We start from the raw sequence: 24659 nt of genomic DNA on the forward strand, positions 1-24659 counted from the left end.
TTCCCTGCAGGTCCCGCCCATGAGGCATGGGCAGCATGTCCCCCCACCTGCCTTTGTCAGTCTGGGGCCTCAGTCATCATGAGCGCGCAATGGGTCCTGGTGGCCACTGAGTGGCCTTCAATGCCCCACCAGCTTCTTTCTACTCCGTCAGGGCTGGAGGGCCGGAAGCCTTTTCTCACTGGAGACCGGAGAACAGGCGAGCTGGGTGGATGCCAAAGGAGGGCCCGGCTCCCACGGGAGTGGGGTGCATTGGTTGTAGTGGGAGCGGGCTCACGTCCCCGCTCCACCCCTCGTAGCTGCGTGACCTGGGGAATCTGCGCCCCTTCTCTGCTCCGTAGCACTCGCTGTGAGCCCCCAGAGGCCTGGGAAGGACACCACCTCTCTAAGAATGCAGTCCACGCCCTGCCCACTCCCGGTGCCTTCGTTTTCTGTAAATGGTGCTTCCTGCAGACCTGCCTTTTGAGCAGAGGCATGGAGGCGCTGCAGGAGGGTCCTTCCAAATGTACCCTTTTGTTTTATTTTTCAAGTAATGAGCTTTCAGTACCAACTCCCTGCCCCTGGCCCCAGGCACGAGGCTGACACCAGACAGCGGTTTCTTCCGTTCCGGTTGAGCAGACTCTCAGGGTGGTTTGGGGGATGATGGGAACCCCAAGAGGGGCTCCTGGCTCTTTCCCAGGATTTCTTGGAGAGGTCCTCCTTCGGTGAGCCCGTCTCTCAGGGGCGCTCTGCACCTTGTAGGATTGAAAGTTGAGCAACCTCTAGGTGATTATGGTCAATAATTCACGCGACCCTTGACAAATGCAATTTAATTCTTTTGTGCAGTGATGAGGAAGAGGTGCAGGCCCCCCAGCTGCCCGTCTCTATTTCCTTCCCCAATCCTTTTGGCGACATCTAGTGGGCGAGCTTTGTAAAATGCTGACTTCCGTTCCCCTGGCTTTGTGAAGCCCATTCGAAAACCTCGTTTCCAACTTCATGCTCATTGTGCTTCTGCCTCCGTCTGAATGTGGAGCAACATCAGGGTCAAATGGGTTCCTGAGATGAGAGGGTGCCATCAGGGGGGTGTCGGGTCTGAGTCTGGTCAGGTGTTGGCAGCGGGCTCCCTGCCAGCTTCCACGTCCTCAGCTGTCAGGCAGACCGGGCAGGATTCTTGCAAGGACAAGACAAAATGATGTCCACGATGGCTCGGCGGTCCCTGAGATACAGGAGATGGCCCAGGTTATAGCAAGCGAGGATGTCCTGCTGGGTGAAAAAGGAGTCTGCCAAAGGACATGGGCTGGCAGTGCGGCGGCACCAGAGGTGGTGGCCGTGGCCACTGCAGCAATGGGCTCCATCCAGCACAGGAACAACCAAGAGGGTGGCACAAGACCGGGCGGCGCCTCGGCCTGTTCGTACGCGGTGTCTAAGAGTCAGAACCAACCGGGCAGATCCCCACAGCTCGGCAGTGTCCTGACCCCACGTTGAACAGAACGACATTGCCCGGCCCGCGCCCTCGCCCTCACCATGGCCTTCAACATGTCCGCGGCACCACTGCCCTGCAAGTGTCCTGTGTGAAGTGGCATCCTGCTAAGACACCCCTTCGTGAGGAGACGGTCATCGAGGGGCAGAACCTAGACCCGGCACTGATCTTGGGGAAAGAAATCAGACAGACTGGGGAGTGCTCTCAGAGATGGAGACCCGGGGCAGGTGGGGTCGAGCCTGGTCAGTGTCTCCCGAGGAGGCGTTTGGAAAGGACAAGTGATGGTTGACATTTGTGCAAGATGAGCGGGGATCTGCGGCTTCCTCCTGGTGAGCCTGCTTTACAAGATTTGTGTCTTAGTGGATAAGCAGAGCCGGCCCCTGTGCATTTTAGGCAAACTTAAGGGGAAGGCTAAAGTGTCTGGTATCTAGCCAATGTGTTACCTGTTCTGCTCCATCTAGGATCTGACCCATCTACGTGCCTAGGAGCAGGGGTGCACGCTAGCAGCGCACCTAGAGACCCAAGTGGTAGCTCCTGGCACCCTTCTCTTCATGTGCCCCCACCCATCAACCCCCCCCCCCACCCCGAGTTCCAGCAGAGGGTTGGAGGCCTGTCCAGAGCCAGCCATGAGTTGGAGAGTCTCACTGGAGCAGCGGGCGTGGGAGGAGACAGCTGGACTCAGCACCACCTGTCACCGGTCAGGTTTGAGGCACCTCCATGTCCTCGTCTCCGTGAACACGCTATCCCAGGGGCCACAGGATTGAATGAGACACCCACCTTTTCTACCAACCACTAGGGGACTGAGGAGCACAACCCACGGGCGGGGCTGCAAGGGCCTCGTGGTGCCCCGTGGATGTGGGCAGGCTGCCCCACCCTCACCCCTCCACCCTCACCCCCACTCCCATTCCTCCCATCCCCAGACAGAGCTCACGGGCACAGTAACTTGAGACACACTGGTCACAGTAACAGTTCAACATTTTACTAAAACAACTCACACAGATTCCAAATTGCAAATATAATTAAAGACAACAGGTTTCCTGCCTTTTAAATCTTTCATTTTCAAAGTCATTAAGACGGTAAGTAAACAACAATAACAACAAAAATTAGGTCTCTGGCAAATTCATGATCTTTTCTCTGGTTCTTGAGGAGAGGGGAAAGGAGCGTCATAGTACAGTGTGCCATGGGGAGACGGGCGACCACTGGGGGCCAATGCGGGCGAGGCGCCGCCCCTCCCTCCCCCTGCGCCCTGCCCTGCCCACCCGGGCTCCTGAAAATCAAACTGTGAGTTCTTCTCCTAGGTTACAGGAAATCAGACACAGCCTATGACACAGTGCTTCCACAAAAGTAATGCCAACGCTCAGTGCTAACGCAAGAACAGTTTAGAAGGTCAAAAACAATTAAACCGGAAACCAAAACCGTATTTCCCTAGATGAGCAAAACTGAAAATGAAAGGGCGCCGCCTCCCCAGGAGTGAAGGGTGGGTTGGTTTTCTTCTCGCTTTCTTTCCGACTGGAGGCGGGGACATGCGGGCCTGACTCCGCCAACTAGTTGCCGTCCAGCTTGGCCATTTCCTGGACGTAGATGCCGATGCTCTCGCTGTCGAACAGCACGAAGTACACAGTCTTGATCGAAGAGGCCATTGACGACACGAAGTAGTTGGAAATGGCCTTCAGGATGAGCTGAGCCGCCGTCTGCTTGGGGAAACCATTCCTGCAGGAGAGAACACAGGCTCTCAGCAAACAAGGGATGCGGGGTAAGGGGTGCATGGCGGTCTGGGACCCACTCATCCCCAGGGGTCACCCGCTCCAGGGCCTCCATGGTGGAGGCTGACCATCGGCAGATGTATGAGAAAGGCGAGAGCTTCCCAGGTGCTGGCACAGACTGGGGACCGTGGACTGAGCTGCGGATGCATGCGCCTTCTGAGCATGGGGACATCAGTGATAAGGGGCCCCCAGGAGCGGACACTGGTGTCCCTGGCGCTCCGCAAGCCAGCAGGGCCTTGACAGTGCTCCCCTTCCTGGTCTCACCAGCACGGTGCTCAACCCCACCCCTCCCCGAGGCTCTCCAGGGAGATAACAGCCTCCAGCTGTGAGATCAGAGGGGCCATGCCCCCCACGCTGGTCTTCAGATTGGCGGTGCTGAGGCTGGAGGCCAGGAACCCTGCCTCAGACACAGCAGCGAGGCCAGCCCACCCCACCCTCCTGGCCAGAGTCGCTGGAGACTTGTGAGCATCTCCCTGCGGCGCGTCCTGCATGGCACTTGGGACTGGAGAATCTGAAATCATGGAGGGAAAGCAGGTGCTCCTTATCCTGTGTCAAGGTTCCTTTGGGGGACGGGGAGAGGCCATCAGCGTGGCGGCTTATCAGTGGAGGGTGACACGTGGTTAGGCCTGGGCTTAAAATCCCTCCCTAACCCTACTGCCCACTTCAGGGCCCTGGGGATAAAGGGCTTGGGCTGGCCTGCTGGGGGTGGGTGCTCTTCCTTCATTTGACAACTGTGGTGGGCAACTGCTGCCAGACCCCAAAGGTGGGGTCTGCTGTTCCACGCCTCCCCTGGTGCACTACCCGCCTACAGGGCTTGACCCGTGCCTTTGGTCAGCCATGCTCCTCTGCCACCCCAGAACTGTTCTGTGGCTTGTGGCCGATCAGACCTGGTGTGGCCTAGCTTGAAGGGGGCTCCTAGCATCTTCTGGGCGCTTCAAACACGGAGCCTGTTTTTAGAGGGCAGAGGGGCACCAGCACCGGGCATAGCACCCTCCCAGCCTGTGTGGTCAGTGGGATGCACCGGGCTCCTCACTCACTGAGGCCATGCCACAGTGGCTCACAGGACAAAGGTGATGAGGACAGAGCCTTGGGCTGAATGGAGTGGCCAGGAGTGGGCATGGGTCATGGCAGGAAGCGGGGCATGCAGGGAGATGGCCACAAGGTGAGGCCATTTCTCCAGTCTTGGCTCTGAAAGCTCAGGCTGGGTGTGTGCTATTCTCAGGACAGCCTACTCAGCTACCGTGACTGTGTGATCCAGGCCCCCAAGGCCAAACCCATGGCCATCAGGTAGATTCTGTGTCCTAGGGGCCCAAGAGGACAGAGTAGAACTACTCCCTGGGGGTTCCAACACCAAATTCTTAGGGGAGTCGAGAGTGGATCTGAAGTGCTGCCCACCAGGGCTCTGTACTGAGGAGCCAGGGGAGAGGTGCTCAGTGTGTACGCTCAGCCTTCCCTTGGTGGGCGTGAAAAGGGAGTGCGTGAGCCGTGTAGGGCCGCCCACCTGCTGCTGTGAGGCGTGTGGGGTGGCAGGACCGGCCTCCCTCCACCTGGACCTGCTCCAGAGGTGGAGGACCAGGGTCAGCAGTGGTGTGCAAGCACGGGGTTGCAGGGTCGCAGGAAGAAGGGCCCATTTTACGTGCCTCACAAAGAGTGAATGTTTACTTTCCTGCTGTAAATACAGCTGCTGCCAGAAGAGTTGATCAGATTACAACGACCCCATCAATCTCATTTCCAGCGAGAGGGGCGAGGGGCACCAGCAAGCGACCAGACTGTCAGGAGTGGGGCGCAGGGGGAAGACTTGGCCTGCAGGGGGAGCGGCTCACCGGGGCCCACAGCACTCCAGGAATTGCTGGGCTGAGCTGGCAGAGCCACCTGGGACCACACGGGAAGGAGCTGCGAGGAGCAGCATGCTGGGTATGGGAAGCCCACGCCACACCACACCACGCCATGTCTTGTTGACTCCAGGTCCCTCTAGGAGGGTGCCCCACACCTGCACAGTGAGCTAGGTTTGGGGGTGGGGTGAGAGTTGGGGAGGTTGCTGGGAGACCTCCCTGAGTCCCTGCCTCCAGTGTGGCCCCCGTTGGAGCTGGCCTTGGTGCCAGGCTACTTCAGATGGCTGAGCTGCCACATGGGTGTCTCCAATGCTGGGCGGGGTGCAGACCCTAAGTACAAGCCCAGGCTCCTTTGTCCCTGCTGATCATAAGCCCCCTGAGGAGTGCCTGCCCTATCTGCCTGTGTCCACCCCTTTCTGGCAGACCCTCACGCGGCTATCAGGGGCTGTGGGGAATCTCCCTGTAGGACTGTTCTTTGCCGTCCTCTGTATGTATCGCTCCTTCTCAAACTTCAGCCCGCACCGCATCAGACAGCTCAGGAAACAGACGCTGGGCTCACCAACTCTGGCCCCAGGAGCCTGTGGGGACTGCACTTGGAGAACCACTGTTCTACATGCAAGGGGCCCTGACAGCGCAGCCAGGTGTTGGGCTGCTGGCCAGAGGGCTGGAGGTTCAAACCCAGCAGCCGTTTAGTGGGAGAAAGACGAGACTGTCTGTGACCAAAAAGATTTACAGTCTGGGAAACCCTTAGAACAGGGGTTCTCCACCTTCCTCATGCCGCAACCCTTTAATACAGTTCCTTATGTTGGAGTAACCCCCAACTATAAATTATTCTCATTGCTACTTCATCACTGTCATTTTGCTATTATGAATTGGGTGACCCCCGTGAAAGGGTCGTCCGACCCCCAAAGGGGTTGCGAGCCCCAGGTTGAGAACCGCAGCTCTAGGGAGTCAATGAGTCGGCTGGCGGGGGTCTACATGCAGCCAGTGCTGACTTTCTAAGGAGCCTGCCGAGTTCAGTGCCTGCACCACATGCTGCTGGTTGCTGGCTGTCGGCTCGGCTCCCAGCGGCCGTCTGTGGGACAGGACGGAGTGCTGCCAGCCCCATGCTCCGTGGCAGGTTTGAGCCCATCATGGGGGCCACTGTGTTCATCCATGTCGCGGAGGGCTCCCCACATCTCTGCTGGCCTCCTCCTCCTCCAACCGTGAGGTCCCTTTCCAGAGCCTGGGCTTTCCTGGTGATGTGTGTGCAGTAAGGCAGGGACTGGAAGCCACGCTTTTCAGGGACGTACAGCTTTCACCTGCGCTGATTAGAATACCAGGCTTGGGTCAGTGACACAGAATGAAATCGGCCCGGTGGGTCACATCTGCATCCCTACTGTAATCAGAGTATGGGTGGTTCTTCTGCCCACCAGATCATGCTGACCTTGTCCTTCATGGCTGCGGCTGGGTGAATGTGAACCTCAACTTGTTCCCAGAAAAAGCAGTCCCTGGCAAGCCCATCCATTCTAAGCAGCCACAGCCTGAAGAGGGAACGTGGCCAGGGGGCTGCAGGCATTCTGGACCCCAGGGACTGCCAAGGAGGAGGAGCAGAGCCAATGGTTGCCCTCAAGTTTTCAGGTGGGGTCTCATGAAGCTCGCTAGTTTCCAAGTTAAAAAACCGGTTTGGAACAAAGTGGAGTAGACAAGCAGATGCCCTCAAAGACAATCCTTCAGACGCCATGGCCTGTGCCCCGCTCGGTGCAGGCCAGCTGTCCCCACAGTGACGTGGACGCGCCCTGGCTCGTAGCAGCATGCTGTCCTCACAGGTCTAACCGCATTGCAGCCACTGTGGCGACCACTGTGGCCATCCCGCGCACGGAGGGTCTTCCTTGTTGTCACCAGCCTCCTGCTGTGCCAACCTTGACGTTCTTCTCCCCGATCACGTGTCCAAAGTACCCGAGATCAAGTCTTGCCATCTCCATTTCTACAGAGCCCTCTGGCTATACTTCTTCCAGATCTGTTTGCCCTCCAGCGACCCATGGAGCCCTCGCAGTTCTCTGCCAGCACCGTCATGCAGCATGAACCCATCTTCAGTTTCCTATATACTGTCCCCTTCCCCATGCATGTGCCATGACTGGGAACGCCATGGTTTGGGATCACGTGCACCTTAGTCTAAGGAAGTCTTTTGCAGCAATGCAATGCCTAACTTGATTTCCTGGCTGCTGCTTCCATGGGAGGCTTGATTGTGGATCCAAAGAAAATTAAATCCTTCCATCTCTGACTATGGTGATGCTGCTTTTCGGGCCTTTGCTTTCTTTATGTTGCGGCATAAGCCATACTGAAGGCCAATCAATGGTCGTTACTTACCAGGTGGGGGACGAGAAGGGTCTTTCTCATTCCAACATCCTAAAGCAGGGCTCACACAGGAACCCTGCCTCCCCCTCTGCTGGTGGGGGCTGCTGTGACCTGGTCACGCCCTGCGCTAGCAGTTAGACTGTGCTAACCTTGTTGGTCTTGGGCCCCCGGGGGCTGCTGTCGTGTCATGTCTCCCAGCAGGTTGGGGTGGCAGGTTAGCCGCAGCTTGGAGCTGTGCTGCCTGCCCTCAGGGAACCCTTTTGCTTCAGCATCACATGCAACACTGGCTTCGAAGCTGCCTGGCTCCAATCTTCAGTTCCTTCAAATGGCCATTGCTTGGCTGAGCCGTCTCTGTCCCCATCTCAGGCCTGCTGTCTTTGTGACAGTCACTCCATCCTTTGGCTGCACTCTGCCTCCCAGGCCAGACCAGACGCCAGCTCCTCTCCATCGCAGTATGGTGAGATGGGTCACGAGTGTGTACTCTGGGAGTGAGATTCAGGTGTGAGCCCCAGCTGTCCTTGGACAAGGTCAAGAGCCTCTTAAGCATCTGTGTCCTTGACTAATCCATCAAGGAGACACTTGATAATGATGCCGCTGATGCCATAGCCATCAATCCCCCGACCCCCCAAAAATGGGGTGCTCCTCATATTCCCATTCTTCAGCTCCTAACCCTGGGCAGGAGTCCTGGCCTGTGTCCGCAGATCCTGTGGAGCCAAGTGCTTCCAGCCACAGGGGGTGGACCCTGGACTGTGCCTGCCCTCCCTTGGGCGCTGACCTAGCTCTGAGTGCCTGAGTGTCCTCAGCTCAGCCTCCCTAAGCTGGCGTGAGAGGGCCACGTGGGCACTCACTGTGAGCCCTCCCATTCCTCCTACTGTAGGTCAGGATTGTCTCCCTGCCACCCCCGTCGGGAGGTGAAGACTGAGCTGACCCAAAGCAGCAGCCCAGGGAAGGCCGCCATGCCTCCCACTCTTGCTGGGCCTTCCTGGTGTGCGGCTGGCTGCACCAAGCCTTCTGCCGGCAGTGAGCTCTTTGGGGGCCTTCTGGCACACAGGAGGCAGGTCAGAAGGTGCGAGGAGCAGCCAGAGCAGGGCGGGTGGAGCTTCCGTAGCAGCAGCTTCTCCGGCAGTCATGCTGTCTGGGGAAGTGAGCAGGGTTAGACAGCCTGGCAGCTTGCAGCACATGGGGAAATGCCCAGTACCCCACGTGTGGGCGCTGAGCTACTCAGCATGTGTCTCCCTCACACAGCCCACTCCGGGTCTTTCTGTTCTCCTGCTTTTGAGCAACTGCCTTATTGACTGGGGGTGCTCCAGCCAGGAGCTAATCGAGCAGGGGTACAGACCAAGCCCATCAGAGTCCTGTCTGAGAGCAGCAGCTTTGGAAGAGGGTGGCCAGTCCAATACCTCTCCCACAGCTCTGCCGTGCAGGAGAGACGTGGCTATCACACACCTCGGGGGTCCCATACTTTGGGGTTCAGTCAGGCTCCTCAATCTAGGGGCCTTTGAGTTTGTTTCTGTCCGTCTTATCTCCCCGAAATGCAGGGCCTAAGACGTGGGGCCGCTTTGGCTGGTGAGAGTTGGGAGCAAGCATCTGTCTGATCCCAGACCAGGGAAGAAGCAGGGATCCCGAGCTGACTTCCCCGGCTCTGAAGCCCAGAGTTACCACTCAAAACTCTAATGATGCCAATACAAGTTGTGGGACCCAGGAGACTCACTTCACCGCGCCCTCTCCACGCGGCCATCGCTTCACCGCGTGTCCCAGTTAAGGGGGCTGTGGGAAGCTCACCGAGTACTCAGAAATGGTGGGAGTGGGGCAGGCTTCACTTATCAACTCATAAATCTAAAGCGTGAGCAATGAAAACCACCACCCATCCCCCCAGGGTTGAGCAGAGAGACACTATCGGGATGCCAGTCAGTCCTACGACCAGCCTGGCTGAGGGACAGACGGTCAGGGTGGCCAGGTGCCTACGGCAGCCTCCAGCGGGCCATCCCCAGTGCCCCCGCCTGCTCCAGATGCCCTGGGGCAGGCCGGTGTTGTCACGCGGGCAGGCTCGGGCTCCCTATGCCAGCACAGAGAACCCAGACCTTCCCCCAGGGCTCTGAGCTGATAGTCTCTTTGTTCTAACAGGCCTCTCACACTGAGGACACAGATGCCACCAACACGCTGCTTTATGCCCCCCTGCTCTGCCCCCCACTCCCAAAAGCCGCCTTGCTGTACCCGCCAGCTCAGGGTAAGCTGGCCCTGGACTCAGGAAAGTGGGGCAGCTGTTGTCACAGCTCCGCCTCCAAGGGGCAGGGTGGGGAGGGGTGAGCCGTTGTCTGCCAGGCAGATGTCGGACTCAGAGAACGGCTGTGCACATGTGTGCCTTTGGCATGCCGCCCTCTTAAAAGCTTGCCATTTATTATTTTTTCAAACTTTTGACTCCATGAAAAATGTAAATAAGTTTGCAATAACAGATGCTCTTTTATGGGAATTACTTTTATGCCTCAATGAAAAATCTGCCTTTAGCCCTACGAAAGAGCGTGAAGTGATTACCTCCAATACAGACTCGGGTTGCCTCTCTTCGGAAGTGACTTTCAACAAAGCAGATCAAAGTGCACTGAAGCACTAATTAACTGCACCTCGGAACCACTGGGCGGGGGTGTCCCCACAGTGCCACTGGCTGGTAAGGGAGCCAGGGAGAGAGAGGGTGAGGCCATACGGCATGGTGGCAGAGATCAGATCTTTGAGGGGGGGATACAGTGGGGGAGGACAGCGGGAGGGGTAGGGCCCACCACACTGCTCCAGTCAATCTCAGAAGTCAGTTTGTCTGTCTTTGTGGCTGTTCTTCTGGCCATCTGAGAGGACTTTTACATGTTTGGGGGACACTGTGGGGCAGGTGGTGGGCAGCTAGCCAGAGCTCGGTGGTTTGAACCCATCAGCAGCTCCAATGGAGAAAGACGTGGCCCTGGGGCTTCTACTCCATGCTACAGGGTTACCACGGGTCAGACTTGACCTGATGCCAATGGGCTATCTCTGCCAGCTTTCCCCCAGGGGGCATTTAAACAACGGTGACTTTGAACGTGACAGCCAGCATGGGCTTCTGGAGAAAGGAACTGGAAAGGACCGGCATGGGGGCACAGAAAGCAGCCAGGCAGCTCGAGGGCAGGGCTCCGGTGGCTCCCTCACCTGCCCGAGGCTGGAGCAGGCCAAGCAGCATGTGGTAGGATGCGCTTCAGAGTCCCCTCCACACTGTAGGTTCTTGGTGTGACTCCCTATCGTCTCGGCCAGCAGCCTGCGCAGAGCCTCGGGAGACCTCAGCGGCCCACGGAGGGAGAGCCCACGGAGGGGCAGGTACCTGGCGGTACCTGGTCTAACTCAGCTGGAGCGGTCCCTGTGCCTGTCTGGGCTGGCCTGTCACCCGCACTCCAGGTGTGGGACCCCAGTGACGGCAGAATTCCTATGCCTACCTGAGGGGATGAGAACACACTTCTCGAGGACTTGGAAGGGGTGTGCTCTCAACGCCCAGCTTTCACTAAGTCAAGGGGTGGCCGTGAGCCTCGTACTACAGGCTGCACCCAGGAGAGCGGTGCAGTCTGTGGTGCCCAGCTCGGCCTCAGGATGCTGGGACAGGGGCTGCTGTACATGCACAGCCTTGCCTGCCGCTGCTCCTGTGGGGACTGTGGGCACAGAGCCAGAAGGCTCACCATATAGATGGGAAGCCCAGGGGCAGCGGCAGGTCTGTCTTCCAAGCACAACTCCTTGCATTCTCAGGCCCTTGTGCCCAGCAGGCTTTTCCCTTGGCTTTAGTGCGCAGTGCAGACCCAGAGCCTGCTGGAGCTGCAGCTTAGACCCCGAGAGGGGAAGCAAGCCCCATGATGCACGGCTGGTGAATCACACCCTCCGAGGCAGAGCTGTCCAGGCAAGCTTGAGGGTGTTGGGACCCCGACCCGGAGGTGGAGAGCACACACCTCCGAAGAGCTCCTTACTCACTCCCCAGGGCACCGAGCCGCTGCGCTGGGGCTCCCAGGGCCCAGAGCCCAGCTGGACTCTTGGGTCACCAGACATGATGGCTTGGCCACAGAGTGGCCAGGCCAGGGAACTGCATGCTGTCCTAACTTGGAGGACCCTGTTAGACTAGGGTGGGCAAGCAAACGGATGCAATGGCTGGGAATGTGACCGACTCCTGTCACAGGACCCATTCCCCACAGTGGCCCTGTGCCTGTCAGGCTTTACCCCTCGCCCACTGGCCCCGGCTGTTCATCTGTCTCAGAGGTAGCATGGTGCTTGTGGTGGCGAGGCCCTCGGGACGACTGCGGGGACGGGAGGTGGGGCAGGGCCCAGCCGGGCTTCACTACGGCAGGCACCGAGGCTGCCTGTTCCAGCCTACCAGGCCCTGAGGGCCACTGAAGGTGGCGGGCCAGAAACACAGAAGCAGAGGAAGCAGGCTTTGTCGAGGGGAAGGTAGCAAGGGAATGAAAGGGCAGGTTTTGTTTTTGTAAAAACCATCCTCAGGCCTCAGTCTCACTGTTCCCTGGGAGACATCCTTCTCTGAGGTCCCATGTTCGCTTTTGTCCGGCTCGTGGTTCTAGTCCCCCCGCCTGGGGCAGGGGCGTTCAGGTGGCCCCAGAGGGCCTTGCCCTGAGTCAGGGTGAATGTGGCCGACATCTGGCCTTACCTGCCGCTGCCAATGGATGGGAACGCAATGGATTTCAACTTCTTATCTTCTGCCAGGGCCAAGCAGTTTTTCACCGTCTTTTCCAGCAGCTCCTCACACTTGTCTGCGCCCCAGACGGGGCTGTTACAGTGGATCACAAACTTGGCGGGCAGGCCGTGGCCGGCACTGACAGCAGCTGCAGCAGACAAGGCGGGGCTGTGAGACACACGGCCATGGGCCACCACACACCGACCCAACCTCCAGCCCCGGGGGTGGGGGACACAAGGGGGGTCACAGCTCTGAACTAAGGGTCGCAGTGTGGGAGTGAGCATCTTGACTATGGTGGGCGAGGGGGATTCAGGGCTACTGGACTGAGCTACAGAAACCTGAGCCTGGGGGAGTCACTGGCTCTGTAGGAAAGTTCAACTATGTATGGATTATGGGGTGGGGTGGGGAGAGAGTACATTAATAGGCATTGGGTTGCTCACTACAAGGTACACCCCGCAGCTGTTCATGTCTGCTCCGGAATGGGGTAACAGTCTCGGACACAACGGAGAGGGTGTGCCTCACCTGCTCAATACTTTCCAAGATACCTTAACACAGCGGTTCTCAACCTCCCTGGGGTGGGAGGGCAGGATTTACCTGCAACACCATGGCCAGCTCAGGGCAGAGCAGGCTCTGAGGGTCCCTGAGGGGCTCGCCTGGGCCTGACTGGGACGTACCGACAGGAAGGACCCGAGCTGGCAAGGGGCAGAGCTTGCGAGGTCGGGGCTCTGGCTGCATACTCAATGCCCACAGGTCTCCCTTGCACACGGTGGCTTTGGTGGGTCTGGCTGGGGGACCACGTAGCAAGTGGCTCCCCATCTCCCACCGTGCCAGGCCCCTCACAGAAGACAGCAGAATGGGCACTGACCAGCAAAGGGCATGCCAACCTTCCATGCCACAGGCGCTGAAACGAACCCAAGGAGGGATGCGTGGCCACGGGGAGGGGGCAGATCTGAGGGGCCCTCCAGCAGCTCACCCTTGGGCTCTGGGAGAGGACTTGCCTGATCTAGTCAGGCCCGACTCAAGAGTCGTTTTTAAAAGAGACACAGGATGTACGAGGGAGATGGCCGATGTCTGCCACGAGGACATGGACACGTGCCATGGACGCGAGGCCGCCAGGGAAGTGGGCCCTAACGCACAGCTCTGGACCCCCCAGCCCTTGAGGGGCTCTGGCTGCAGGTCCTTCTGGCACCTCCCAGGCCCGGTGCCCAATTCAGGCTGCATCAGTGAGTGAAAAGCGTCTCATCGCGTTCTTAGCAACAACTCGCCACATGAGACTTCAAGTCAGGTTTTCTCTTCCGCTTCCTATGTGGACAGGTGTCCTTGGCAAATGGGAAGTGTGTGCTTACACTGGTCCAATTGAAACCGCAGACGGCTGGGTGCGACTGAACCTGCACCTCTCCCCACCCTCTCCCTCAGGTTGATGCACTGGGCACCGGGAATTCCTTAGCCCCTGAAGTGCAGCCGCCAAACGGTTCGGAAGCTGTTCTACGTGGTGAAACAAGAAAACCCATGGGAAGGTGATTGCCCCGCCCGCAGCCACTCTGACAGCGTGCGTGTAGGTCTAGGCCGCCTGGCTTGGACTACCCTTTGCCTCCTCCCTGGGCATTGCTGCTCATGGCCTGCTTTCCCTGACTGCAGCTGCCCACCACCCCCCCCGCCCCCCACCGCCAGCGAGCCTCACCACCAGCGACTTCCAAGGGCCCATTCTTTTTCCGGAGCTCCAGAACGGCCTCCACAAACTCCTTGCCACCTTTCTTCTCCAGGGTGTTTCCTAGACACAGACAGGCTTAGGTCAGATGCCAGCCCACGTCTCGGGCACAGATATACTTTAAGCATGTCAAGGGGGTACATACTCCAAATGATGGGGCCCAGCTAAACCTCCGAAAAGCTACAAAACAGGAACTGGCCCTGGGCCGAGTCAGGAGTCGAATTTGGAATTTAAAATGCTCTGCCTTGCTGTCTCTGCTGCCCTTTCCCCAGGTGCACGACCTCAGCGGGTGGCTCTGGATGGGCAGGGGACCAGAGGGAGGGAGACGGCGCCTGTCGTTCGCACGCATGCCTGGCCCCCAAATGAGGTGGTTGTGGAAGCAGGGCTGGTGCTCCTCTTGGCGGAAGCCCCAGGCACAAGCAATTGTTCCTTGTGGCCACCTCTGGACCAGTGGTACCTCCGTGCTTAGTTCCTGTTTTGTAGCTTTGGTATCTGAGGTGAATTTATTTTCAAACGAAAAGCAAAACAAAACAAAAACATGGCCTCAGACAGTGTATTTTCTTAATTACAGCAGAATTTAGGTAAGAGAGCAACGTCAGAAGCAGAGCCTGAAGATGGATCTGGGTCACCGCAAAGGTGCGAGAGAGGTGCCCACAGCTCGGGACCGGACTGTAAACCACCACGGAAACCAGCGAGCAGTGGCTGGGGAGCCGGGAGATCTGCTCAGTAGCCAATTTCTGCTCTCAAAGGCAGATGCCCGAATGAGCTTACCCACCTGTAGAAAGGCTTTGGGTTAAAGGTATCTCACATGGGGCGGTGATCGGTGCCGACCTCATCCCCTGCCGGGTGGACAGGACAGGGTCTAGTCCTTCCTTAAGCTCTGGTTCCTCAGTCTTTCACATTTTAAAGTACTTTTCCTCAGGAGAGGATGAAATACTCCCCTTAAGATTCACCACGTGCCTTAGGCAATTCAGTGTGCACCTGGCACAATTCAGAGACTGGCCAGCCAGGGGGCACAGGGAAATACCAGCCTGAGTTCTCGAGTCCTCTGTGGACGTGCCCTGTGAGGAAGGGGCAGTGGCTCTCGGGGAGACCGGCCCGCTCACATGCCTGTTCTGCATGGGTGAAGTGGCCCAGGAAGGGATCTGGAGGGAGAAGCAGGTGGCCTGGGCGGTCAGCTATCTGTCTGCTGTAGGCATCTGACTGGCAGCAGGCCCCGCCGCCTGCAGGGAGCTCTCAGGCCCAGAGAAGGCTGGGCCCTCCAGGTGGGCGTTAGTGGCCTGCCCCAGAGCAAAGCAGGGTTTAAGTGGTAGAGGCTATCCAAATGGAAACCCTGCTCTGGGGGACGTCCAGCCGCCGCTGCGGGGGCCTGGTCAAACGCCCCTGGCCCCGGGGACGGCAGCGGGGCGGCTGTGTGCCACATCCACTGGAAGTGGGGGATTTGAAAGTAACCAGCCAGGTGAGACCCAAATACAGGTTCACCCCGCCGGACCAAGCAAAAGCAATGCGGAGTCAGGGGAGGGGTGGGTGGTGTCACCTGTTGCTGAACTGACGGCTGACTAGCCTTCTTCCCTCCCTGTTCTCAGTCTCAGTCAGACAGAGCGGGCGGGCCGGCCACTGAAGGCCTCGTTTTCTATGTGAGCTACTCTCTGGGGGGGGACTGAGAAGTTTTGGCAGGAAAATTAAAATCAGTCCCAGATCAGTACTCGCCCGCACTTTCTAAAACATGGATTCGTTCTTAGGAAAATGGGCTGGTTTGCAATTAGAGGTGTTTTATCTTAGGAAGAGTGTTCACTTTAAAATATTTTTTGAGACTTGTAATTAAAATGCTGCTTTAATTAGAAGTGAAACTTGCAAGGTAAGATACACTTATAGAGACATGTCCCAAATTTAAAGACTCCACCCTAGGTTGCAGGCAACCAACCCAGTCAGGACTTGACTCCTACACACACATATGTATGCACATGTTCATGTAGACACACGTGTACTTTTTAACAAGAAACAGGCCCATTTCAACTGGCTTGTCAACACTCTTAATGTAAGACTTGCTTTTTAGGCTTAACTTCAGGGTTAATCATCAAGCAATTGGCTCATTTGCCCCCAAGCATAAACATGTGCTACTCCCATGAGAATAAGAGCATCGTTTCATGCTTAGAGAGCAGGCGTAAGTATCAGTGCAAAACAGCCTGAGCGAAAATGTCGGCTTGGACAAATGTCAGGCTCGGCCTGTGGTCTATTTCACGTTAGAAAGAACTTTGGATTGGTCAGAGTTAATCACAGGGGCTAAGCATTCCTGCACTGGCATTCCTCCTTCCAGCAGTCTCAGGGCTCGGGAATTCACACCAAGCAGGAGATGGAGCTGGCACTCCAGTTCCTCCTAACGTCCTTCCCCTACCCTCCCCCTCTAGTGCATCCACGTGGGAGCAGGGGCCAATTGAGATCACGTGGGAGAGGCGGCAGTATCTCGGTTGACTCCTGGTTTGGATTGGTTCCTTGGGCAAGGGAAAAAACACCGAGGTGGGCTTTGGGAAGCCTGGGTTCTGGTCCAGTGCCCAGTCTGGCCTCCTCCCTGTTGGTGGGGAAGTCTAGACCGGCTGCGGTCTCTCCCGAGGCGGACAGCCTCCTGGGTGGTGTGTGGCAGAGCCTGGGGCAAGCTCTTTGCCTCAAGGAATCATCTCTGTCTCCGGGCAGCTCAGAGGGTGGGTGAAGAACATAGGCCCTGACCTTATTTCAGGAAGGACTGTGGCCTTGCCTGCTACTAGCCTGGACTGGCCTGGGCTGTCTCCTCTCCCTTCTGCCTAGGGCGATTCAGAATTCCCACTTCACCAAAGATCCTGGAGGACAGGAAGAAACCAGGCCAACTCACTCCAGGTCAACTGTTTACCGTACCCCAGATAAGAGTCCCTCCCTCCTGTCAACTTTTCACTGGGTTAGGAAAGGAAGCATCTTTCTCTTACGCTGTCTGATGGGGGGGGGGCGCTTTTAAACCCCTCCACAGTCAACAGGGCTGTTTATTTTAACTGCTCAACAGCCTGACTTGGCTGGGCAACCTTGGACTCCTGACTTTGCATCTGTGTCCCACATCAACAGTGCCCCAGGGAGCAGCTGGCCCCAGCCACAGTGGCAGTGGAGGGCTGCAGGCAGAGGGCGGCAGGCAGTGATGCTTCCTATGCACCCCATGGCCTGGGCACTTCTGAAAATTCTCATACTCCGAGCCTTCAGGGTGAGGTCACTTTTGCTCCCAAGGCCAACTACCCCTGGGTTTTTCTGAGACTGTAACTGTTTACAGAAGTAGAGAACCTCATCCATCTCCCAAGAAGCGGCTAGTGGTTTTGAACTGCTGATCTTGTGCTTAGCAGCCAAACTCATAACGCACTGTGCCAAGAGGGCCAGACCTGCGCGTGCCCCTCGCATGGAAAGCCATCTCCTTGCAGAGGCCCTCAGCGTGTCAGAGGCTGCGCTGGCAAGTCTGTGGCTCACAGGCTCTGGCATCTCGTGGGTTCGCTCCACCTTGCCCACCCTGCCCTACGAAAGCTTACTGGGAAGCGGTGGCTTTCCTGCACTCCTGAGGGGTGAAAGCACTCTGAGAAGGTCCTGCTGGGCACCTGCGCCTTCATGGCCACCTCCAGGCGGGGTGTGCATTGGTGAAATTGAGTGCTGAGTGGGGGACAGACAGTACCCGCCTTCCTGTGTCTGTCCCATGGAAGACACAGATGTGGCCCTAGCTGCCCCTTGCCTGGTCTCCTGGAGGCTGGTGTCCCCTGGGAACCCAGGACCCCCCAAAGCTGTGCCTCGGGAAGAAAAAGAGAGTTTCTAGACGAGCCAGTTTCCAAACCAGAAGTGCCTGCTGGCCGAGGACGGCAAGTTTGATTTCTCCGGTCACCCCCACCCCATGGCAGGGGCGGTAGGGAGGTCAGGACGGCTGGAAGTATGAAATGAATGCAGCCTGCACAGCTGTCAGAGGGTCAAGCTGTCTGCGGCGGCCGATTGACCATGCACACACACACATTCGGCAGCACCCGGCTAGGCATTACCTACTTCACCACCGATGTAGAAGTCAGTGTTTGTCGGGTGAACGACAGCATCACTGTCGATCGAGGCAATGTCAGCCTGTACAACTTGCAACTATAACAGGTAAACAGATGTGTATCAACTGTGTTGGACTGAGACCCACACACAGGCACATTTACTAAGGCCCCAACGGCAGGGCTGGCCTACCTGGTCGATTCCAACATATGAGCCCCGGGGGCAACCAGTCCACGCAGTGTGCGCACATGTGGATGGGGGTGAGCGGAGGAGGAGGAGGTGGAGGAGGAGGAGGAGGTGGAGGAGGGATAGCAAATGTGACATCATATGTAAAATCAAACAGTTGAATGACACGTCCAAAAAAAAGAGAGAGAGAAACACACACATGAGCTCATCATTTCCAAAGGTTAAAAGAAAGAACCAAACAGCGAATGCCCCGTTCACTTCGCAAAAGCCGGTAGAAGTGGCACCCCACGGAGAACGGCTAAATCGCGGCATCTGCTCTGAGAGGGAACAGCGTGGACCGTCAGGCCAACCAAAACAACAAGTCTCTCCACTGTGGCTACGGCCTTCGACGGGCAGGCTTTCACTTGTTTCCCAGACGTCCGTCATGTTGCCTCCCTGCAAGGGCTTAGCGCCCATTAAACAGCCCAGAGTGCGTGGAGGGCTCCAGGTGGGGGGCAGTTTCTCAGGCTCCCGTCTCGTCCCGGGCCAATCCTACCTCTGGGGTAGTGAGCATTTAGGGAGGGCTTTATTCGGACTCCTCGTGCATTACAGCTCGTGGGGTTTTTTCTTTTCAGAAGAACATATCTGTGAGAGCCCAACGGAAGGCGAGTGTGCGTGGACCACTGATGGATGAGGGCCCGCCACGGCTCATGGTGCCTGTGGCGGGCCTGGGCTCTGGACTGAGCCTCTCTCCCCGTGAGGCAGCCTGCTAGCTTACAAGCACAGAGGAACCGAGCAGTACAAGGCAAGGCGTGGCAAACATACGCAAGTCAGCTGCCTTTGTGAGCCTGTCTGCTCTGGGCAGGGGCCGTGGATGCTCATGGGCTGACCAGTCTTTGTATGCAGAGATGAAGCCACGCGGGAGAGGCATTGAGAGGCTGCAGTGCTCAGCCGGCCCTCAACCACCGCCCTGGTGAGCAGCCAACACCACAGCTCAGGGCTGTTCTCCTTAGGGACCCAGTGCCACTGTGGTGTAATCAAGCTGGGGGGCTGAAGCGGCCCTCAGCCATACCCCATAGCAACGAGTTTTTCTATTGCAGAAAGCTTGAGGACATGCTAGTGAGTGGTAAATTGGGAGGGGTACAGATTGGTTCATGGATTAAAGCTGCTTCAAGGTCTACCGATGTAGGTTAATTCTCCCCCTTTCTAGGGCGTTCAAGGTTTGAGTGCCACTTCTAATTATGGTTTAAATGGAGAAACTATCATTTTTTTATTTACCTGAGATGGTTCACTTCTAAATATTAAAAACAAAGAAAATCAAACATTAAAGAAAAAAAATTCCCCCCAATTAACCAGCAGTCAGTTTGATCATTATGGAAGAGAATTTAGATGGCGATATGTTTCCAATGGACAGGGAAATTTAGCCAATCGCATTTCGTGAAGGTCTCTGGACTGTCTGTTGGGAAAGGCTTGGTGCAGTCAGCCCGTTTCTGTGCACACACACCAATCTCTGATGGAGGAATTTGGCTGGATCATGCTAAAGTTTGAAAAGATGAAAGGCCCTAAATTCTGGGTTCCATAAATTTTCATCTGACAGCTGGCAGTGCCAAACCCCATCCCCAATTACCTAGGTCATCTTTAAGGTCAATGTCAGCATTGGTAGGATTGATTATGGCCTCCACCTCAAAGCCGGCTAAGTTACTGATCTCACTGTGAATAAGGTTCAGCTGAAAAGAGAAGCACGCGGTGGGAAATGACAGGACAGCTGGGAAGTCACAGAGAGGGGAGCCGTGGGCCGTGGACCCTCGGAGCGCAGTGGGCAGGAAAGGGCAACGGCACCGCTGCCGAAGACCAACCTATGGCGAACCTAGGACTCAAAGGCCGCTCCCGGTGCTGGAAGGAAGAAAGCTAGGCCGTGAGTTCAGGACCTGTGGGGTGATGCTTGGGATGAGGCAGGCGAAGTTCCATTCGACCTGGGGACCCAGTTCCTTTCAGGCACTAGTGAGCTGGAGGCCAGACTGAGCCAGACGGCAAGACCTGAATCAAAAGGCTCCTTGCTGAAGGGGGCGTAGCATATGTGACCATCCTCTGAGTGGCACTGCCACTGTCCTCTGAATGGTTGTGGGTCTGGTCCTTCTCTAAGGCTGTCCCTATCACCAGGACTGCTAGCTGATTGCCTGCCTTGCCCTGCCCTCCGCAGGGGTGACAAGAAATAGACTGGTCGTATCGACTTCTACATGCCGGCCGGTGGGGCCAGGCTGCAGTCTGGTAAAGTTTCAGGGGGAGAAAGCTGTGCTCTCAGGGGAGACAGTGTGTCTCGTGCTGGAGGCTGCTCTGAAGCCCCAAAGATAGCTTAGCAAGAGGTCACCTTGGGGGAGTTCTGTCTACTCAACCAACTGGTTCTCTCTGAAGAGCCACTAGATGGCTTCTCTGCATTTAAAAAATTGTGTTGTCATAGCAACCCTGGGGGACCCCGGGGAAGAGAGAAACTTACTTCTAGATTCTATGGTGGAGGGGCCAGGGAAATGCACCGGCCTGGGGTTACGGCCCTGCTGTTTTCAGGTCTCTCTCGGTGAAGATGCTCATCCTTGAATCCTGACAGATGCAGCTAAGAGATGTCTAGGCAGCCCTCAAAGGACAGCGCTGGCACCTAAGGCAGACTGTGAGCCAGGCCGGGGAGTCGCCTGCAGCTGCTGTACGCCTCCTTACGTCCATGTGTGGATTCTTGGGGGAAGCTCTTGGCACCTGAGCTCCAAGTTCGTAGACTTTGCTGGGGGCCAAACGTGCTATTCACAGCCAAGCCACGCTGACACTCCCGCCGGTGCCTCTGATCCTCGGGAGCTGTGAAGGGCCTTTATAAAGGAAGCCGCTGTGGGAATACACTAGAGCGGCCCCAGATGACCACACCAGGACTGAGTGATCGGTGCTCGAAGTGCAGGTGGTCTTACGTGGAGTCACAGAGAGGCAAGCACCCCTGGGGAGGGCAGAAGTGAGCTCCGGGTGATAGGTGAACTTTCAGAGCAAGGTGGAGAATTTTATTAGATAATTTAAGTATTGGGCTTGACTCCCCTCAAAGTTCTGTTTTAAGCAACTCAAGCCAATATTCCCTGCCTTCCCCCACGCCAAAAAAAAAAAAAATCCTACACTGTGTAAGATGGGGCAGGGGCGGGGGCAGTTGTGAGGGAGGAAACGGGGGAGTCAGAAGGGTAGAAATACTTCCTTCAAGGCAGCATGAGTGAGTACACTTTTAAGACCTCTGTCAAGAGTTCTTTCTGTTTTAGGACCAGACATGTTCAAGTCCTTCTACTTCATCCTTTCTCCCGTCTCTAATTATACAGATGTTTCAGGATTTTTCATTAGAAATGCCTCCTTGGAAAACCCACTTTTCTCATGGGTTCCAACTCAACTAGCCACAGAAATGCTCCTCATCCTGTATCCAACTCTGCCCTGGGGTGCATCACTGCTTAGAGAAATGGGGTTCTCTAGGGGCGGGAGTGCTCCCGGCTGTGCTGCAGGGGCAGAGCAGAAGCCAGCGTCTGGCCTCCTTTGTCGGCCATTCTGACCAAAGGCAGCCTGGCTCTCAGCAGCACAGAAGAGTGACCCTCCGGGAGGGCCAAGCACTTCGCACCGACACTCTCAGCTAGCCCGGCGCTCGGCTCCCTCTCTCGGCTGGAGGCGGCAGCTGGGGTCACCGGCTACCAACTAATCTTTGCTTTGCACTGGGCTCAGCAGAAGTCCTGGAGGTGTGGGGGGCTGAGCCTCAAAAACTGTTTGGCTGCTATTAAATATGCACATAAACACACTTCCATATATTCTAAATCCACTGAGGTAGAACGTGAGGTAGGTCTGAAGAGGGGAGAAGATGGGTAATTGCAATCACACACACTGGGAAGATAAAATAGGCCAGTGGTTCTCAACCTATAGGTTGCAACCCTTTCACGGGGGTCATCCGATTCATAACAGTAGCAAAATGACAGTTATGAAGTAGCAATGAAAATAATCTTATGGTTGTGGAGGTCACCACTTGAGGAACTGCCTTAAAGGGTTGCGGCATTGAGAAAGTTGAGAACCACTGAAATAGGCAATGAACTTCACTTGGGCCAACTGTTGAATGATCGCCAAAGACAGGAGCTACCCTGGACAGGAGGAGGAAACCCAGGAATGCAGGGTGCGCATGGTGCTGTCATGTACGCACATGTCTGAAAAGGACCTAAGTCCCCAACAGGTCACAAATGAAGAGGTCCAATCCTAGGGGCCCCAGGGACCTCACCCACCCTGCAGGTCCACTTTAGCTGGGCCTCCTGGCTAAACAGCACTTGGCTGCCCGAGCTCAGTCAGCAGTGGTCCTGGTGGGTTGGGGAGCCCAATCTCTCTCTGGGAGCTGGAAATTGCCCAGATGAGCCTGGTTAGGGCAGAGGGGAGGTCAGATTATTTGTCCCGCCACAGGAAACGAGGCAAAATAAACTGGGTTTCCACCACAACGGGGATGCTTGTCGCCGCAGGAGCGAGTGCTCCCGGGGATGAATCAGGACTGGGGCCCCCAGGGGCAGCAGGAGTCGGGAGCAGGGCCTTTGCCAAACACCCCTTGAGCTCCTTTACCACTGGACACGGATTCTTGTACTCTGACCTGTCCACCTCTGATGGTGGCCTGACACACCGAGGCCAGTCTACAAGTGGCAGGTCAGGATGTCTCTCCCTCCCCCTCAGAATGGAAGGAGGAAGGGAAACGGGCCAGTCCCGTCCGACTCTCTGCCTGTCTGTCTCCAAAGTACATTTCAACCAGGGGGGACAAAGCACTGTGTCATCCAAAGAGCAGTTTTGCATTTCCCCAGAGAGCACGGTGTTCCCAAAGGGCAAGTTCATCTGTGTGCGGCTGGCTGCCTGGACTTAGCCCCAGCCTGAATCCCACGTGGTGGCGGGCTAGGTTTCGTTCGTGTGTGGGCACTGCCACGAGAGCCAGAAACTCTATCTCCCTGTGTGGCTCCGGTCTCCTGAGGTGCCTCAGAAGCCGGGCGTCAGCCAGAGCGGTGGAAAAGGGCGAAGGTCCTGTCTTCCTCTTGAGCGCTTTAAGAGCGCCATGTCCCCACAGGGTTCCCCAGGGCTCAGGAGAAGCGCGTGTGCATGGGGGGGGGGGGGGAGCCCACATACTCTGCCTCTGCCTTTAGGGGCCTGAGGGGCTCAGGGGGGTTGAGCAACTAAGGTCGACTGCCTACCAGCTGCAGCAAACAAGACCTAATAGCAGACGACCATTCGACACCGGGTCTTAGAAACACCCATTGTAAGGGGTCCACTCTTGCTTTATGTCAAGCCATCAGGTTCAAAGACCTCTGAAGACACTGCTCCTCTCTGGCGGAACCCCACAAAGCAAACATGCGTAGTTGGCTCCGGTTTACAGCACTGTTTCCTGGTGGAAAACGATTCAACAGTGTGCGTGCACATTAGGCAAACCAGAGAGTAATGAGCGTGATTGCTCCTGGGACCTCGGGGAGTGAAACACAGCATCATGAGAACCACAATTAGGTCCAGGGTTCCGAAGCCCTGGGCCTGTGCTCTGCAGCAGGTCGCCTAGCAACGGGGCCGTCCCGAGCTATGCTGACGCAAGGTCACCCTCCGCTGGCCTGTGCGAGTCAAGCTGGGGTTTCAGTGTCGCGGGTGGAGAAACAAGATCCCTAGAACACAGGACACTGAAGTCCAAGTCAACATTAATGTCTGTGACAAGGACCTTTACAACAGGCTTTGTGAACAACGTGTGTGCGATGCCTCTTCTCGGGGGTGGAGGTCTTGGCCCACTGAGGAGGAAGCGTGCTGCGGCAGAAGAGCAGTCTCGGGGTAGCATGGGCATGATGGTGGGGGTGGGCCATCTGTCCTGCATTTAGCACCTCTGCCATCTGTGGACCGTTTTACAGTGCGGCAGCTCAACCAATCCCTTCGGATGCTCGTACTGGAAACGGAGAGGTCAGATGGGCATTAGTTTCCCTGTGGGGCCCACGTGCTTCATTTGCCTGTGTGTTTCTAAGCAGCAATGGACAGCATGTCTGTGAGGAGTTACGAGGCTCTTGGTGTCCTTCCCTGGGGCTGCCGGACACCATGCCTGCCCTGGCGTGAGTTCTCAGTGGGGGACAGTCACTGTTTCCCAGGTCTGTGCGTTATGGGGCTTTTATTCCCATGGGGCCTGAACCAGAGGAGCTGGTGCTGCTGCTGAGGACGACAGCTGGCATGTACCCTGCTCCACAGAGGAGCCAGCAGGCAGCCAGCAGCCTTTGCCTACCTCCCCTCCGGGGCTCCCACGCCATAGGGTGTAGACAAGACAACCACCCATTCAGGCGGAAAAGGACCTCTCCATTTGTACAGGGACATTTCTTTATGCAGCTGGTAGGTTTGAACCACCAACTTTTCTGTTAGTAGCCCAAAGCTGGCTATCCCGTGCCCCCTGGGGCTCTGGTTTGTACAGCAGAGCCCTGCTACTCTGGTGGCATTTGGGTTCCTTCAGCAAGAAACGTGCGAGCCACCCTGGTTTGAGGCTGGCTTTGTAGAAGCAGCAAGAGGTGGCAAGATGGACACTGGAAAGGGGGAAGCCAGGGCCGAGCACTGCCCTGAGCGAGAGAAAGAGAGCTGAGGGGCTGGAAGTTAGTGTAAGGGATTCCACCCACCTCCCAGGCCTCCAAGTCCTGGCTAGCGTCTGCACTAAGGA

The 24659-nt window shown here is 56.7% G+C and overlaps 1 protein-coding gene across 6 annotated transcripts in view; it reads right to left on the reverse strand.

Moving 5' to 3' along the window:
* Positions 1-2399: 2399 nt before the first annotated feature.
* MACROH2A1 (macroH2A.1 histone) overlaps positions 2400-24659 on the reverse strand; it is a 71723-nt gene continuing 49463 nt past the window's right edge. For 3 of the 6 annotated variants that reach the window (XM_075541579.1, XM_075541580.1, XM_075541581.1), the window contains exons 6-9: positions 19596-19695; positions 13751-13840; positions 12043-12217; positions 2400-3166 (exon numbers count right to left, since the gene is read on the reverse strand). In XM_075541579.1, the coding sequence (XP_075397694.1) occupies positions 3001-3166; positions 12043-12217; positions 13751-13840; positions 19596-19695 (531 nt within the window). In that variant the 3' untranslated portion in view covers positions 2400-3000. Of the gene's footprint in view, positions 3167-12042; positions 12218-13750; positions 13841-17811; positions 17903-19595; positions 19696-24659 lie in introns of all 6 variants that reach the window. The other 3 variants (XM_075541582.1, XM_075541584.1, XM_075541583.1) reach the window with 1 other exon arrangement.

The sequence above is a fragment of the Tenrec ecaudatus genome, chromosome 2 (genome assembly GCF_050624435.1).
Source record: "Tenrec ecaudatus isolate mTenEca1 chromosome 2, mTenEca1.hap1, whole genome shotgun sequence".
NCBI classification, from domain to species: Eukaryota; Metazoa; Chordata; class Mammalia; order Afrosoricida; family Tenrecidae; genus Tenrec; species Tenrec ecaudatus.